At 44.2% G+C, this 12,420-nt stretch overlaps 1 protein-coding gene across 1 annotated transcript in view; it reads right to left on the reverse strand.

Annotated features, from left to right (window-relative positions):
* PSD (pleckstrin and Sec7 domain containing) overlaps positions 1-12,420 on the reverse strand; it is a 582,815-nt gene that overhangs the window by 331,252 nt on the left and 239,143 nt on the right. The window contains exons 7-8 of the mRNA XM_073585761.1: positions 8,536-8,730; positions 5,093-5,173 (exon numbers count right to left, since the gene is read on the reverse strand). Coding sequence (XP_073441862.1) covers positions 5,093-5,173; positions 8,536-8,730 — 276 coding nt within the window. The remainder of the gene's footprint in view (positions 1-5,092; positions 5,174-8,535; positions 8,731-12,420) is intronic.

Raw genomic sequence — 12,420 nt, forward strand, 5'->3', positions numbered from 1 at the left:
ACTCCCACCTCAGACGCATCAACCTCCACCACAAAAGGTTTAGACACGTCCGGTTGCACCAGAATGGGGGCTGAAGCAAAACTGTTCTTCAGACGCTCAAATGCACGTATCGCCACCTCAGACCAGCTAGTCAGATCTGTACCTTTTTTTGTCATGTCCGTGAGCGGTTTGGCTATAGTAGAAAAGTGTTTTATAAATTTCCTATAATAATTAGCAAACCCAAGGAACCGCTGGAGCGCTTTCAGATTATCAGGCCTTTCCCATTGTAGCACCGCTTGCACCTTAGCGGTGTCCATTTTAAACCCTGCGGCGGACACAATATATCCCAAAAAAGGCAACTCCTGATCAAAAAATAAGCATTTTTCCAGCTTAGCATAGAGCTTATTCTCACGGAGCAACTGTAACACCTGCCTGACATGCTCTAAATGAATGTCCCGGTCGCTCGAATAAATGAGGATATCATCCAGGTATACAATCACAAATTTCCCCAGGACATGAGCAAACACGTCATTAATAAAATGTTGGAAAACAGCAGGCGCGGTTGTCAACCCAAATGGCATAACTAGGCTCTCAAAATGACCCTCAGGAGTGTTAAAGGCCGTCATCCACTCATCCCCCTGACGGACCCTTATGAGGTTATACGCCCCCCTGAGGTCAAGCTTGGAAAACCACTTTGCCCCCGCCACCTGGTTGAACAAATCAGGGATCAAAGGCATCGGGTATGGATCACGGATCGTAATCTGGTTTAACTCCCGGAAATCCAGACACGGCCGTAACCCCCCATCTTTCTTCTTAATGAAGAAAAACCCCGCTGCTACAGGCGAGGACGAAGGCCGGATGTGTCCTTTGCTCAGACTCTCCGCGATGTAGTCTTTCAGAGCTTGTCTCTCTGGACCAGAAATGTTAAACATCCTGGCCTTAGGTAATTTGGCCCCGGGTTTTAACCTAATCGCATAGTCATAGGCTCTATGTGGAGGCAGTTCTGAGCAACCCTTCTCAGAGAAAACATCCGCGAAATCCTGCAAAGCCTCCGGAAGGCTGGGCGTCACGGCGGACACACATGTGGCCAAGCAATTGTCCTGGCAAAAACCACTCCATTGGACTATGTCCTGAGTTTTCCAATCAATCACCGGGTTGTGCCTGGACAACCATGGAAAACCCAAGACCATTTGTGCTGGGAGATTACGGAGGATCCTATATGTAACCCACTCCGAATGTAGGACCCCAATGTGGAGTTTCACCTCAGCCACAAACTCCGTAATCTCCCCCTGAGGGAGGGGAGCGGCATTAATGGTAACCACCTGAATAGGATGAGGGAGTTTTTCGATCTTAAACCCGGCAGTGCGTGCAAACTCCTCATCTATGAGATTGGTGGCGGAACCGCTATCCACAAACACTGATATTGGTAGCTCTCTGCCCGCGATAATAACCTTGGCAGGGAGCATACATTGAGATACCATCATGGAGGATATGCATACGCTCAGTTGGGTCTCCTCCATACCCACTGAGCTTAGTAGTTTTCCGCCGGTGTGACCTTCTTCGGTAGCACAGGACAAGCGTTAACATAATGATTCCTTTTACCACAGTAAAAACATGCTCCAGGCTTCGTGAACCCAGGGACACGACGCTTAACCTGTGACACCCCCGCAATTTGCATAGGCTCAGTGGGCTCACCTGCAACAACCACACTTGCACCCCTGCTTTCCCCCAGGGGTAGCGTCTCCTGTGCCCCCTGACGCAAACGGCGATCAATGCGTATAACCAAACTCATGGCAGACTCCAACGATGCAGGAGTCTCATACATCAGGAGGGCCTGTTTAACTCTTCCTGAAACCCCCTGAATAAACTGACTCCGCAGCGCTGGGTCGTTCCACTGTGTGTCTACTGCCCAACGGCGAAATTCGGAGCAATAGTCTTCCGCCATGCATTCCCCCTGACGGAGGGCGCAGATTTTAGATTCTGCTAGAGCTAATCTGTCGGGATCATCATAAATGAGCCCGAGTGCAGAAAAAACATTATCGACAGAATGAAATGTAGCAGAGTCAGCTGGTAAGGAAAATGCCCATGCTTGGGGGTCCCCACTCAGTAATGATAACACCAGGCCCACCCGCTGAGCCTCATTACCTGAGGAGACCGGGCGCATGCGGAAGTATAACTTGCAGGCCTCCCGAAATATGACAAATTTGCTGCGTTCCCCTGAGAATCGTTCTGGCAGCGGGATCTTCGGCTCTGCACTGACACCTGCAGATGCCGTTTGCACCTTCGCTACTACCAGGCCCTGCTGCTGAACTGCCCCTCTCAACTCGGAGACCTGTAAGGACAGCGCCGCCAACTGGCGGGTTATGGAATCCATGGGATCCATGGACTCCTGAAAAATGTGGGCCGATTATAATGTCACGCGGGGCTTAGGTCAACTAAGGCAGAAATACCCGGGGCCCCTGTGATGTCCCTTTAACTAGGGGAAACCCTGTCTGACCCTCAACCCAGGGTTTTTGCTGATGGTGCAAATGCCTGAGCCTCCACCCTTTCCTTATCTCCTGCTCAGCCCTAAGCTTAACCCTCCACCCTCCACCCAGTGAGGAGACAAACCACCAAAGCCCCAAACAATAAAGACAGACAGGGAGAACTTAAACTGCACCGCGCCGCATACACACAGGACTATACAGTAATGTGAACAGGGCACAACAAAACACAAATATGGAAAGGCGAGAAGGTAACAATGGATCATACGACACCAGATATGAATCTCTCTCTCTCCAACACCTCCACTCCAGACCGGAACCACTTGGTATGACACACAAGCTGTAATCGGCGACGCCCATAGGCCAGCACGACTATTTAAAGACCGTGGGCGTGACCAAACATCCAACCTGATCTTCAGCTAGATTAACCCCCGATAGCCTGAGAAACTCAAGCCGGCGCCACTGAGGCTATAGTGGACGGAGGTGGAACTACCTCTGCCTGCCGGACGCTGTGGTGTGAATAGCGTCCGACATGACACTCTGGGGGCGTCCCGGAGGAGGACCAGCTAGGAGTTCAACTATCATCGGTCTGGAGGAGTGTGAAACAGCGATTGCTGAGCATGAGTGCAAGGTACAAACGAGTGGCTGACGCTAGACGCGTGCCAGGTGCGGTTTAAGTTCTCCCTGTCTGTCATTACTGTGTGGGCTTTGGTGGTTTGACGACTCACTGGGTGGAGGGTGGAGGGTTCAGCTTAGGGCTGAGCAGGAGATAAGGAAAGGTTGGAGGCTCAGGCATTTGCACCATTAGCAAAAACCCTGGGTTGAGGGTCAGACAGGGTTTTCCCTAGTTGGAGGGACTCCGCAGGGGCCCCGGGTATTTCAGCCTTCTTTGACCTAAGCCCCGCGTAACAGTTCCATAGATTATGCCCCATAAGATGCTCCATAGAATAGGTCCCATATGCTGCCTCCATAAGATGCTCCACAGATTATGCCCCATATGCTGCCCCCATAAGATGCTCCATAGATTATGCCCCCATAAGATGTTCCATAGATTATGCCCCAATATGCTGCCCCTATAAGATGCTCCATAGATTATACCCCTATATGCTGCCCCATAAGATGCTCCATAGATTATGACCCTATATGCTGCCCCCATAAGATGCTCCATAGATTATGCCCCTATATGCTGCCCCTATAAAATGCTCCATAGATTATGCCCCTATATGCTGCCCGTATAAGATGCTCCATAGATTATTCCCCTATATGCTGCCCCATAAGATGCTCCATAGATTATTCCCCCATATGCTGCCCCTATAAGATGCTCCATAGATTATACCCCTATATGCTGCCCCATAAGATGCTCCATAGATTATGCCCCTATATGCTGCCCCCATAAGATGCTCCATAGATTATGCCCCTATATGCTGCCCCTATAAAATGCTCCATAGATTATGCCCCTATATGCTGCCCCTATAAGATGCTCCATAGATTATGCCCCTATATGCTGCCCCCATAAGATGCTCCATAGATTATACCATTATATGCTGCCCCATAAGATGCTCCATAGATTATGCCTCCATATGCGGCCCCCATAAGATGCTCCATAGATTATTCCCCCCATATGCTGCCCCCATAAGATGCTCCATAGATTATGCCCCCATGTGCTGCTGCTGTTGCATTTAAAAATAAAAATGACATACTCAACTTTCCGTCGCTGGGGCCAGGTGCCGGTGTCACTGCTTGCACTTGAGATATTCACCTGTCCCACGGTCCATCGCTGCTTGCTGCTGTCTGGCACATCATCTGTCAGTGACGTTCAGACTGCAGGGGGCACGGCGCGCAATAACCACGTCACCGTGCCCTCTGCTGTCTGAACGTCACTGACAGATGACGTGCCAGACAGCAACAAGTAGCGATGGACCCCGGACAGGTGAGTATTGCTATACTTACCCGTCCTGGCACGGTCTCTGCAGCCCCCAGCTTCTCCGCGATCTCCCTTCCTGCCTTCAGTGGTCACGTGGTACTTGTCATTACACTCATGAATATGCGCATATTCATGAATGTAATGAGCGGTACCATGTGACCGCTGAAGGAAGGAAGGGAGATTGCGGAGAAGCTGGGGGCTGCAGAGACTGTGCCAGGATGGGTAAGTATGACCTGACACCCCCGCCCCCCCTCCCCCTCCGACCCCCTGGTGTATATGACTCGAATATAAGCTGAGGGGGGACTTTCAGCCCAAAAAATGGGCTTAAAATCTCGGCTTATATTCAAGTATATACGGTACTTCTTTACCTACTACAGGGTATATGCTCATTTTGTTTTTGTTTAGGTTTTTGTCTTTTAAATGGACACAGTATGAACGTGCTCCTATACATTGCATGTATATCAACTTATACTCTAGCTCATTTCATTGGCCTTACTTGTCATGAATCAATTATATAGCAATACTTGTATTTTCTTCCTTTCCTACAAGACATCTGAAAGCCTTTTCCACAGAGCCCAGTTGCCAGCTGGATTTATGCTAAACCATCATATTCAAATCTAATACATTAACCTGAGCCATAAAGATATGTAATGCTATTTTCACAGAGTGCAATCTAATCAGCGTAAAAAGTAAAATAATGCTTTACCTCAGTGCTTGATCAAGTGTCAGTCCGGTGAAGACAAAGAATTTCAGATACTCTTCTGCAACCATCTTACTGAACTCATTACTGAAAATTAAGAAGGAAAATGATTGTTTTAAGGCCACACGGAAATGCACACAATGTTTAGACAGGTCTACAAGGACCATGACAGGGAAATGTTGAAAATACATGAGGTCTAGCAAGATGAGAGACTGCAAGGAATACGAGGAAAGCCCTTTAATTTTCTTATATTGAAGTGATAACTGCACAGTAGTCCAGCTATTTATTTGTCCTTCTTCATACTGATACATAGATAATTTGACTAAATAATGAAATAAAATCATAGTATAAGTGGACATGTGATGTATTGTGCTGGCCATGGAATATATAATACATGTCATCACGAATGTTTCTAGGCATTCTTGCATATGATGTATTGTGAAGTCAAGTTTTTAGCTTTATTTGCTATTTGCTTTAGACATTGAAAAGAAGGAATGCTTTTTAGCAGGTTTTGCTTCTGCTATCAAGGACTGACAGTCCAGATACTAAACAAGTGGCCTTGTACTACAAGAAAAAGGGAAATACATTTATTAATAATGGTATGTGCACATGGCGTTTTTTAAACATCGGCGCACAGGTTGAGTTTTTCTAGGCAAAGCCGCTTCAGGAAAACACAGGCGGTCATTTTTCTGAAGCGGATTTGCTGACAGTTTTGCTGTCATTCTTGTGGCACCGGCATCTTTTGCTCGGTACTCTCAGGCTAGAGAACGGGACAAGTCACCGTTTCATCGCTTCCTAACCGTAAAGTAGTTTAAAGACGTTACATAAGATAGAACATGTGCACAGCTGTGTCGTTTTGACATTGCTGTGTATTATGTTCATTTTACGGGGCACTTTTGATGCACTTTTTCAGGAGAATTCTGGACGGAATATGTCTGAATACGATGCCGCACACACATACCCCAAGGAGTAATCAGATTAGCTTCACATCTTCAGTTTCTATTCTACCAGCTCTAGCATTGTTGCTTAATGAGTTGACCTTTAAAGTAGTTGTCTGGGACTAAATAGTTGATGTTGGGTCTAGGTTCAGTCATGCTTGAAAGGATTTTGTCTCTTTACAGAAACCCGCAAGCACAAATAAGGATAAATGACTTAAGGTCTACGGTCTACCCCTTTACCATAGGTAATGGCTCCAGAAAGGGCTCTGTCTTATCACACCTGTTCTACATCCTCGTAATGGAACACTTCCTGCAAGCAATAGAAGGTAGTGCAGGGAGTCTAAATTAGAGACATACACCTGAAATGCAGCACCTTTGTGGTTAATTTACTGCTCTATGTTACTCAGCCCCACACATCTCAGACATTACAAAATGAACATATCTTTCAAAGTTGTCCCACTGAATGTCACTTTAGATCCAGAGCTTGTCAGCCTCTTACATCATAATTTCCCTGTCATTTCGCATACCAAATCATTCAGATATTTGGAAATACATAAGTCCACAGACCCAACCCATACGTTTTCATTAAATTTTGCTTCAGTCTGGGACAATTCAAAGCGGATTTATCAAAATGGGAATGTAAAAATTTCTCCTGGCTTTGCAGTGTGAAGATAATACAGATGGACCTACTTCCTCGCTGTACTCATTTCAAACTGTCCCAAGCCTGTCCCATGCTACATTTTCATAAATATATCAACTATTCCATTTTCATATCAAAGAATTTCAAGGAGCACATTTATCAAAATCAAAAGATAAGGTATTCTAGCCTTACCGGACCTGCATTTCTACACAGCCTCAGCAATGACCAGTTATCAACTGGTTCCATTCCATTGAAACCAAACACTAGATTCTAATAGAGAATACTCCAATCACCCACTACCATCATTCCAATACATACGCTCTTCATTTTAAGCAAAACCACACCACTCAACACTTCCTGGTCTTTTCATGCTGATGGCCCTTTTATACACATTTGAGGAAACCCAGACTTTCTCCATCCTTCTTCTGAACCCCTCAGATAAACCCTTTCTTTTCCAACACTTCCTAATGCCTAGAGCCTTCTGAATTTTCTTCTACATATAGCTAGGACTGTGATTCCTAGATTATAGAAAACCACTAAATTGTCAACCACTATAAATTAGTTGAACAAAATCCTCCAAATACAAGGAATGGAAGAACTGGTGATAGGGTCTAAGGAGAAAATAGAAACACACTGAAATTTGGGAAAACTGGACACATTTTGAGCAATCATCTGTATAGGTAAAATGATTAATTCTCTCCTCATTACACAAAACCTCTAACAATACTCTTTTCTGGATTTCTGCCTACCTCACCTTTCCCTTTTTTCTAGTTTGGTCTAATCTGGCCGGTTAGTCAGCCCATCTCATGTATACCTGAAGTATTGAGATTTGAATTGTATATTGAATGACTTGTCAGCAAATCCAAAGACAACACCTTTGGAAGGATCTTCTCCACATAATGAAAGCTGCTATGCATATATCATTCTTTGGTTATGTCTCTCAATAAACTTCTTAAATAACCTACTTGCTCCTGAGATGCCCTGCCATATTTGCATCCGTTAAAGTTACAGCAAGTTGTTCTTTTTCCCCCTTAATAAACTCAACATTTTACCTTGTTTTCAGTATCCTGTATAAGAACCTTCAATAAAACGAGATCAGAGGAGATCGGACACCTGACAACTTCACCGGTCAGCTGAAATCAGCTCCGGCACTAACCGAATGTAGGCAATGTATGGAGTGGACCACAGCAGCTCCGTTTATTGTTTAGTGGCTGCTGTATATCGCCCATTCAGCAGCAGACACTAAACAAGGTACTGAGGTGCGGTGATCCTGCCTACATTGCTTACATCCAGTTACCGATGAGATAGATTTCAGCTGTTTGGTGGAGCTCTCAGGTTTTGGCCCCTCTCCAATCTCACATTAATGACATATGCAGCAGATAGGTCATCAATTGGTTCAATCCCAGACAACGACTTTAATAACGCAGGTCCGACTTATCGTAGCACAGGGTCCAAAAATCTTTGATATTGTCCTGTTCAAAGGCTATTGATATTATTACTCCATTTTACTCCCAATGTGATTAGTGAAATAAGTGGAGTATGTGGACCATTTTTCCTAGTAAAACGTCATTTGTTTCATTTTTTAATCCTGAGTAAGAATGCTGCTCTACATAGATGGCAAAACAGCTCAACGAAAGACAAATTTCCTTTCCATATAGCTTTTTTTTTATTGGCAATTTTTTTTTCAATGAATTTCAATGAAAAACAATTTGAAAATGTCATGTCATGCATGAAACCAAAAAACGTAGAAATGTGGTGGAGACTAACTGTTGAAGTACGACACTGATTGGAGATGAAGTCCTGACGTTCACCACATGACAGATACTGGATAACAGGTCTTTTTATATAGTTCTTACAATACCCACACGTACTTCTTCCCCAGGTGCCTTGCCACATCAGCTTTCTTGAACCCATCCAGATTGTACAGCCTTTTTGCCAAACGTTTTGCGGCTTCTTGATCTGCCTTATGCCCATTGGATAAGGTATCTGTGCTTCCTAATGCCAGCCTTTCAGTGCTGTCCATTTCTGAATCAAAATCTGACGCCATATTGCCGAGAGGTGGTTCACTATATATGAAATAGACAGGACAAAAGTAAGTAATCACATTCCATTACGTATACTAGGAAACGGCACAAGCAATGGTTACGACTTCGGACAACCTCTGAGCAAATACCTGAGCAGTAACACAGTCCCAACTTGGTGACTAATTGATTGATCCCTTTAATACACTGATAATAATCTTTGCTATTTATCACCTGTACTACAACATAATTGGCATTCTAAATAAAAAAAGTTGTGAAAAAGGCAATTTTAGCACTATCCGGGCCAACCAATCATAAACCAAGGGCTACTTTGAAAATGAGTATATATATTCCCACAACAAGGGCCTTAGAAAACATGGCGCTTACCACCAAATGTATAAACCAAACAGACTAAGGAAGCATGTTGCCATAAAATACACATTGCTTTATTAAAGTACATATAAGACACACATACATGATAAAAGGAGATATGTATACCAGGGTATCACAAGTACATGGCATCCAAAAGTGGAAGTAGGGGCTCAAAACACAGTGCTATACCGCCAGAAAGAGGAAATGCAATATGATCATAATGTGGGCGCTGTGTTATAATTTACTAAAGTCATGTGCCCCCATATATCATATGCTGCTATAATAATGAACAAAGAAAATCCTGAATGTGGACATCATCCTGACGGTAAATCAGGGGACATAATACAAACAAGTTTTTCCCCAATAAAGTTGGTGTAATAACAGTCCCTCATGAAGGAATATACATGACCTGTGACACCGCGATCCCCGACGCGCGTTTCGCCTTAGCTTCGTCCTGGGAGGTGAGTGATAGTGGATCTAAGGTGTATGGGGGCATATATAGCAGTATAATTACCGAAAAATTTCTTGCACCTGAAAGGAATGGCGCCCGGCGTGTGGCGTCATCATGGCGCGCGCCGCCCGACGTGCGGGGGAGTGGCGTGCATGTCCTCAGCGCCATCTTGCAACGTGGTGGGTTGCCATGGTTGCGCGTCATCTCAGGCCCTCCTCATCTGTCTCCACATCGTGACGTGTGCGGTGGGAGTGGCTGAGGGGCCGGGAGGCGCGCGCCATGATGACGCCACACGCTGGGCGCCATTCCTTTCAGGTGCAAGAAATTTTTCTGTAATTATACTGCTATATATGCCCCCATACACCTTAGATCCACTATCACTCACCTCCCAGGACGAAGCTAAGGCGAAACGCGCGTCGGGGATCGCGGTGTCACAGGTCATGTATATTCCTTCATGAGGGACTGTTATTACACCAACTTTATTGGGGAAAAACTTGTTTGTATTATGTCCCCTGATTTACCGTCAGGATGATGTCCACATTCAGGATTTTATTTGTTCATTATTATAGCAGCTTTTGATATATGGGGGCACATGACTTTAGTAAATTATAACACAGCGCCCACATTATGATCATATTGCATTTTCTCTTTCTGGCGGTATAGCACTGTGTTTTGAGCCCCTATTTCCACTTTTGGATGCCATGTACATGTGATACCCTGGTATACATATCTCCTTTTATCATGTATGTGTGTCTTATATGTACTTTAATAAAGCAATGTGTATTTTATGGCAACATGCTTCCTTAGTCTGTTTGGTTTATACTTTGAAAATGAATTGGGCTTGGCATGTGACTTTTTAGTTATATTTGCCCACAGTTTTTTTTTCTCTGCCTTATATAGCGTATTACACAGCCACTTATACCGTTGTGGCCAAAAGTATTGACACCCCTGCAATTTTGTCAGATAATACTCAGTTTCTTCCTGAAAATGATTGCAATCACAAATTCTTTGGTACTATTATCTTCATTTAATTTGTCTTAAATGAAAAAACACAAAAGAAAATGAAGCAAAAAGCAAAACATTGATCATTTCACACAAAACTCCAAAAATGGGCCAGACAAAAGTATTGGCACCCTCAGCCTAATACTTGGTTGCACAACGTTTAGCCAAAATAACTGCGACCGCTTCCGGTAACCATCAATGAGTTTCTTACAATGCTCTGCTGGAATTTTAGACCATTCTTCTTTGGCAAACTGCTCCAGGTCCCTGATATTTGAAGGGTGCCTTCTCCAAACTGCCATTTTTAGATCTCTCCACAGGTGTTCTATGGGATTCAGGTCTGGACTCATTGCTGGCCACTTTAAAAGTCTCCAGTGCTTTCTCTCAAACCATTTTCTAGTGCTTTTTGAAGTGTGTTTTGGGTCATTGTCCTGCTGGAAGACCCATGACCTCTGAGGGAGACCCAGCTTTCTCACACTGGGCCCTACATTATGCTGCAAAATTTGTTGGTAGTCTTCAGACTTCATAATGCCATGCACTCGGTCAAGCAGTCCATTGCCAGAGGCAGCAAAGCAACCCCAAAACATCAGGGAACCTCCGCCATGTTTGACTGTAGAGACCGTGTTTTTTTCTTTGAATGCCTCTTTTTTCTCCTGTAAACTCTATGTTGATGCCTTTGCCCAAAAAGCTCTACTTTTGTCTCATCTGACCAGAGAACATTCTTCCAAAACGTTTTAGGCTTTTTCAGGTAAGTTTTGGCAAACTCCAGCCTGGCTTTTTTATGTTTCGGGGTAAGAAGTGGGGTCTTCCTGGGTCTCCTACCATACAGTCCCTTTTCATTCAGACACCGACGGAGAGTACGGGTTGACACTGTTGTACCCTCGGACTGCAGGGCAGCTTGAACTTGTTTGGATGTTAGTCGAGGTTCTTTATCCAACATCCGCACAATCTTGCGTTGAAATCTCTTGTCAATTTTTCTTTTCCGTCCACATCTAGGGAGGTTAGCCACAGTGCCATGGGCTTTAAACATCTTGATGACACTGTACACGGTAGACACAGGATCATTCAGGTCTTTGGAGATGGACTTGTAGCCTTGAGATTGCTCATGCTTCCTCACAATTTGGTTTCTCAAGTCCTCAGACAGTTCTTTGGTCTTCTTTCTTTTCTCCATGCTCAATGTGGTACACACAAGGACACAGGACAGAGGTTGAGTGAACTTTAATCCATGTCAACTGGCTGCAAGTGTGATTTAGTTATTGCCAACACCTGTTAGGTGCCACAGGAAAGTTACAGGTGCTGTTAATTACACAAATTAGAGAAGCATCACATGATTTTTCGAACAGTGCCAATACTTTTGTCCACCCTCTTTTTTATGTTTGGTGTGGAATTATATCCAATTTGGCTTTAGGACAATTCCTTTTGTGTTTTTTCATTTAAGACAAATTAAATGAAGATAATAATAACAAAGAATTTGAGTTTGTAATCATTTTCAGGAAGAAACTGAGTATTATCTGACAAAATTGCAGGGGTGTCAATACTTTTGGCCACAACTGTAAATGATATATCATTATAACTGGTAGATTTTTATTCACATGCTCATGTCTGATAATGTGACTGCAAAAACAACTTATCACGAAAAAATGAAGCAAACGGATGACTTTCACCTGTTTGTCCTGTATTATTTTTTTTTGCTCACTCCCATAGACTTGCATTGTGATGTATGATTGGCAAACACAGACCGAAAAGTGCCCTGGTCAGAAAGCAAGAAATGGATGTGTATGGGTCCACTTGTATGGGTCCACTTGTAAGGGACCACTTGAACGGGACCACTTGTATTGGACCACTTGTATGGGACCACTTGAAAGGGACCACTTGTAAGGGACCACTTGTATGGGTCCACTTTTATAGGTAAA

The sequence above is a fragment of the Dendrobates tinctorius genome, unplaced genomic scaffold (assembly GCF_039654945.1).
Source record: "Dendrobates tinctorius isolate UK_male_01 unplaced genomic scaffold, ASM3965494v1 ptg000089l, whole genome shotgun sequence".
NCBI lineage: Eukaryota > Metazoa > Chordata > Amphibia > Anura > Dendrobatidae > Dendrobates > Dendrobates tinctorius.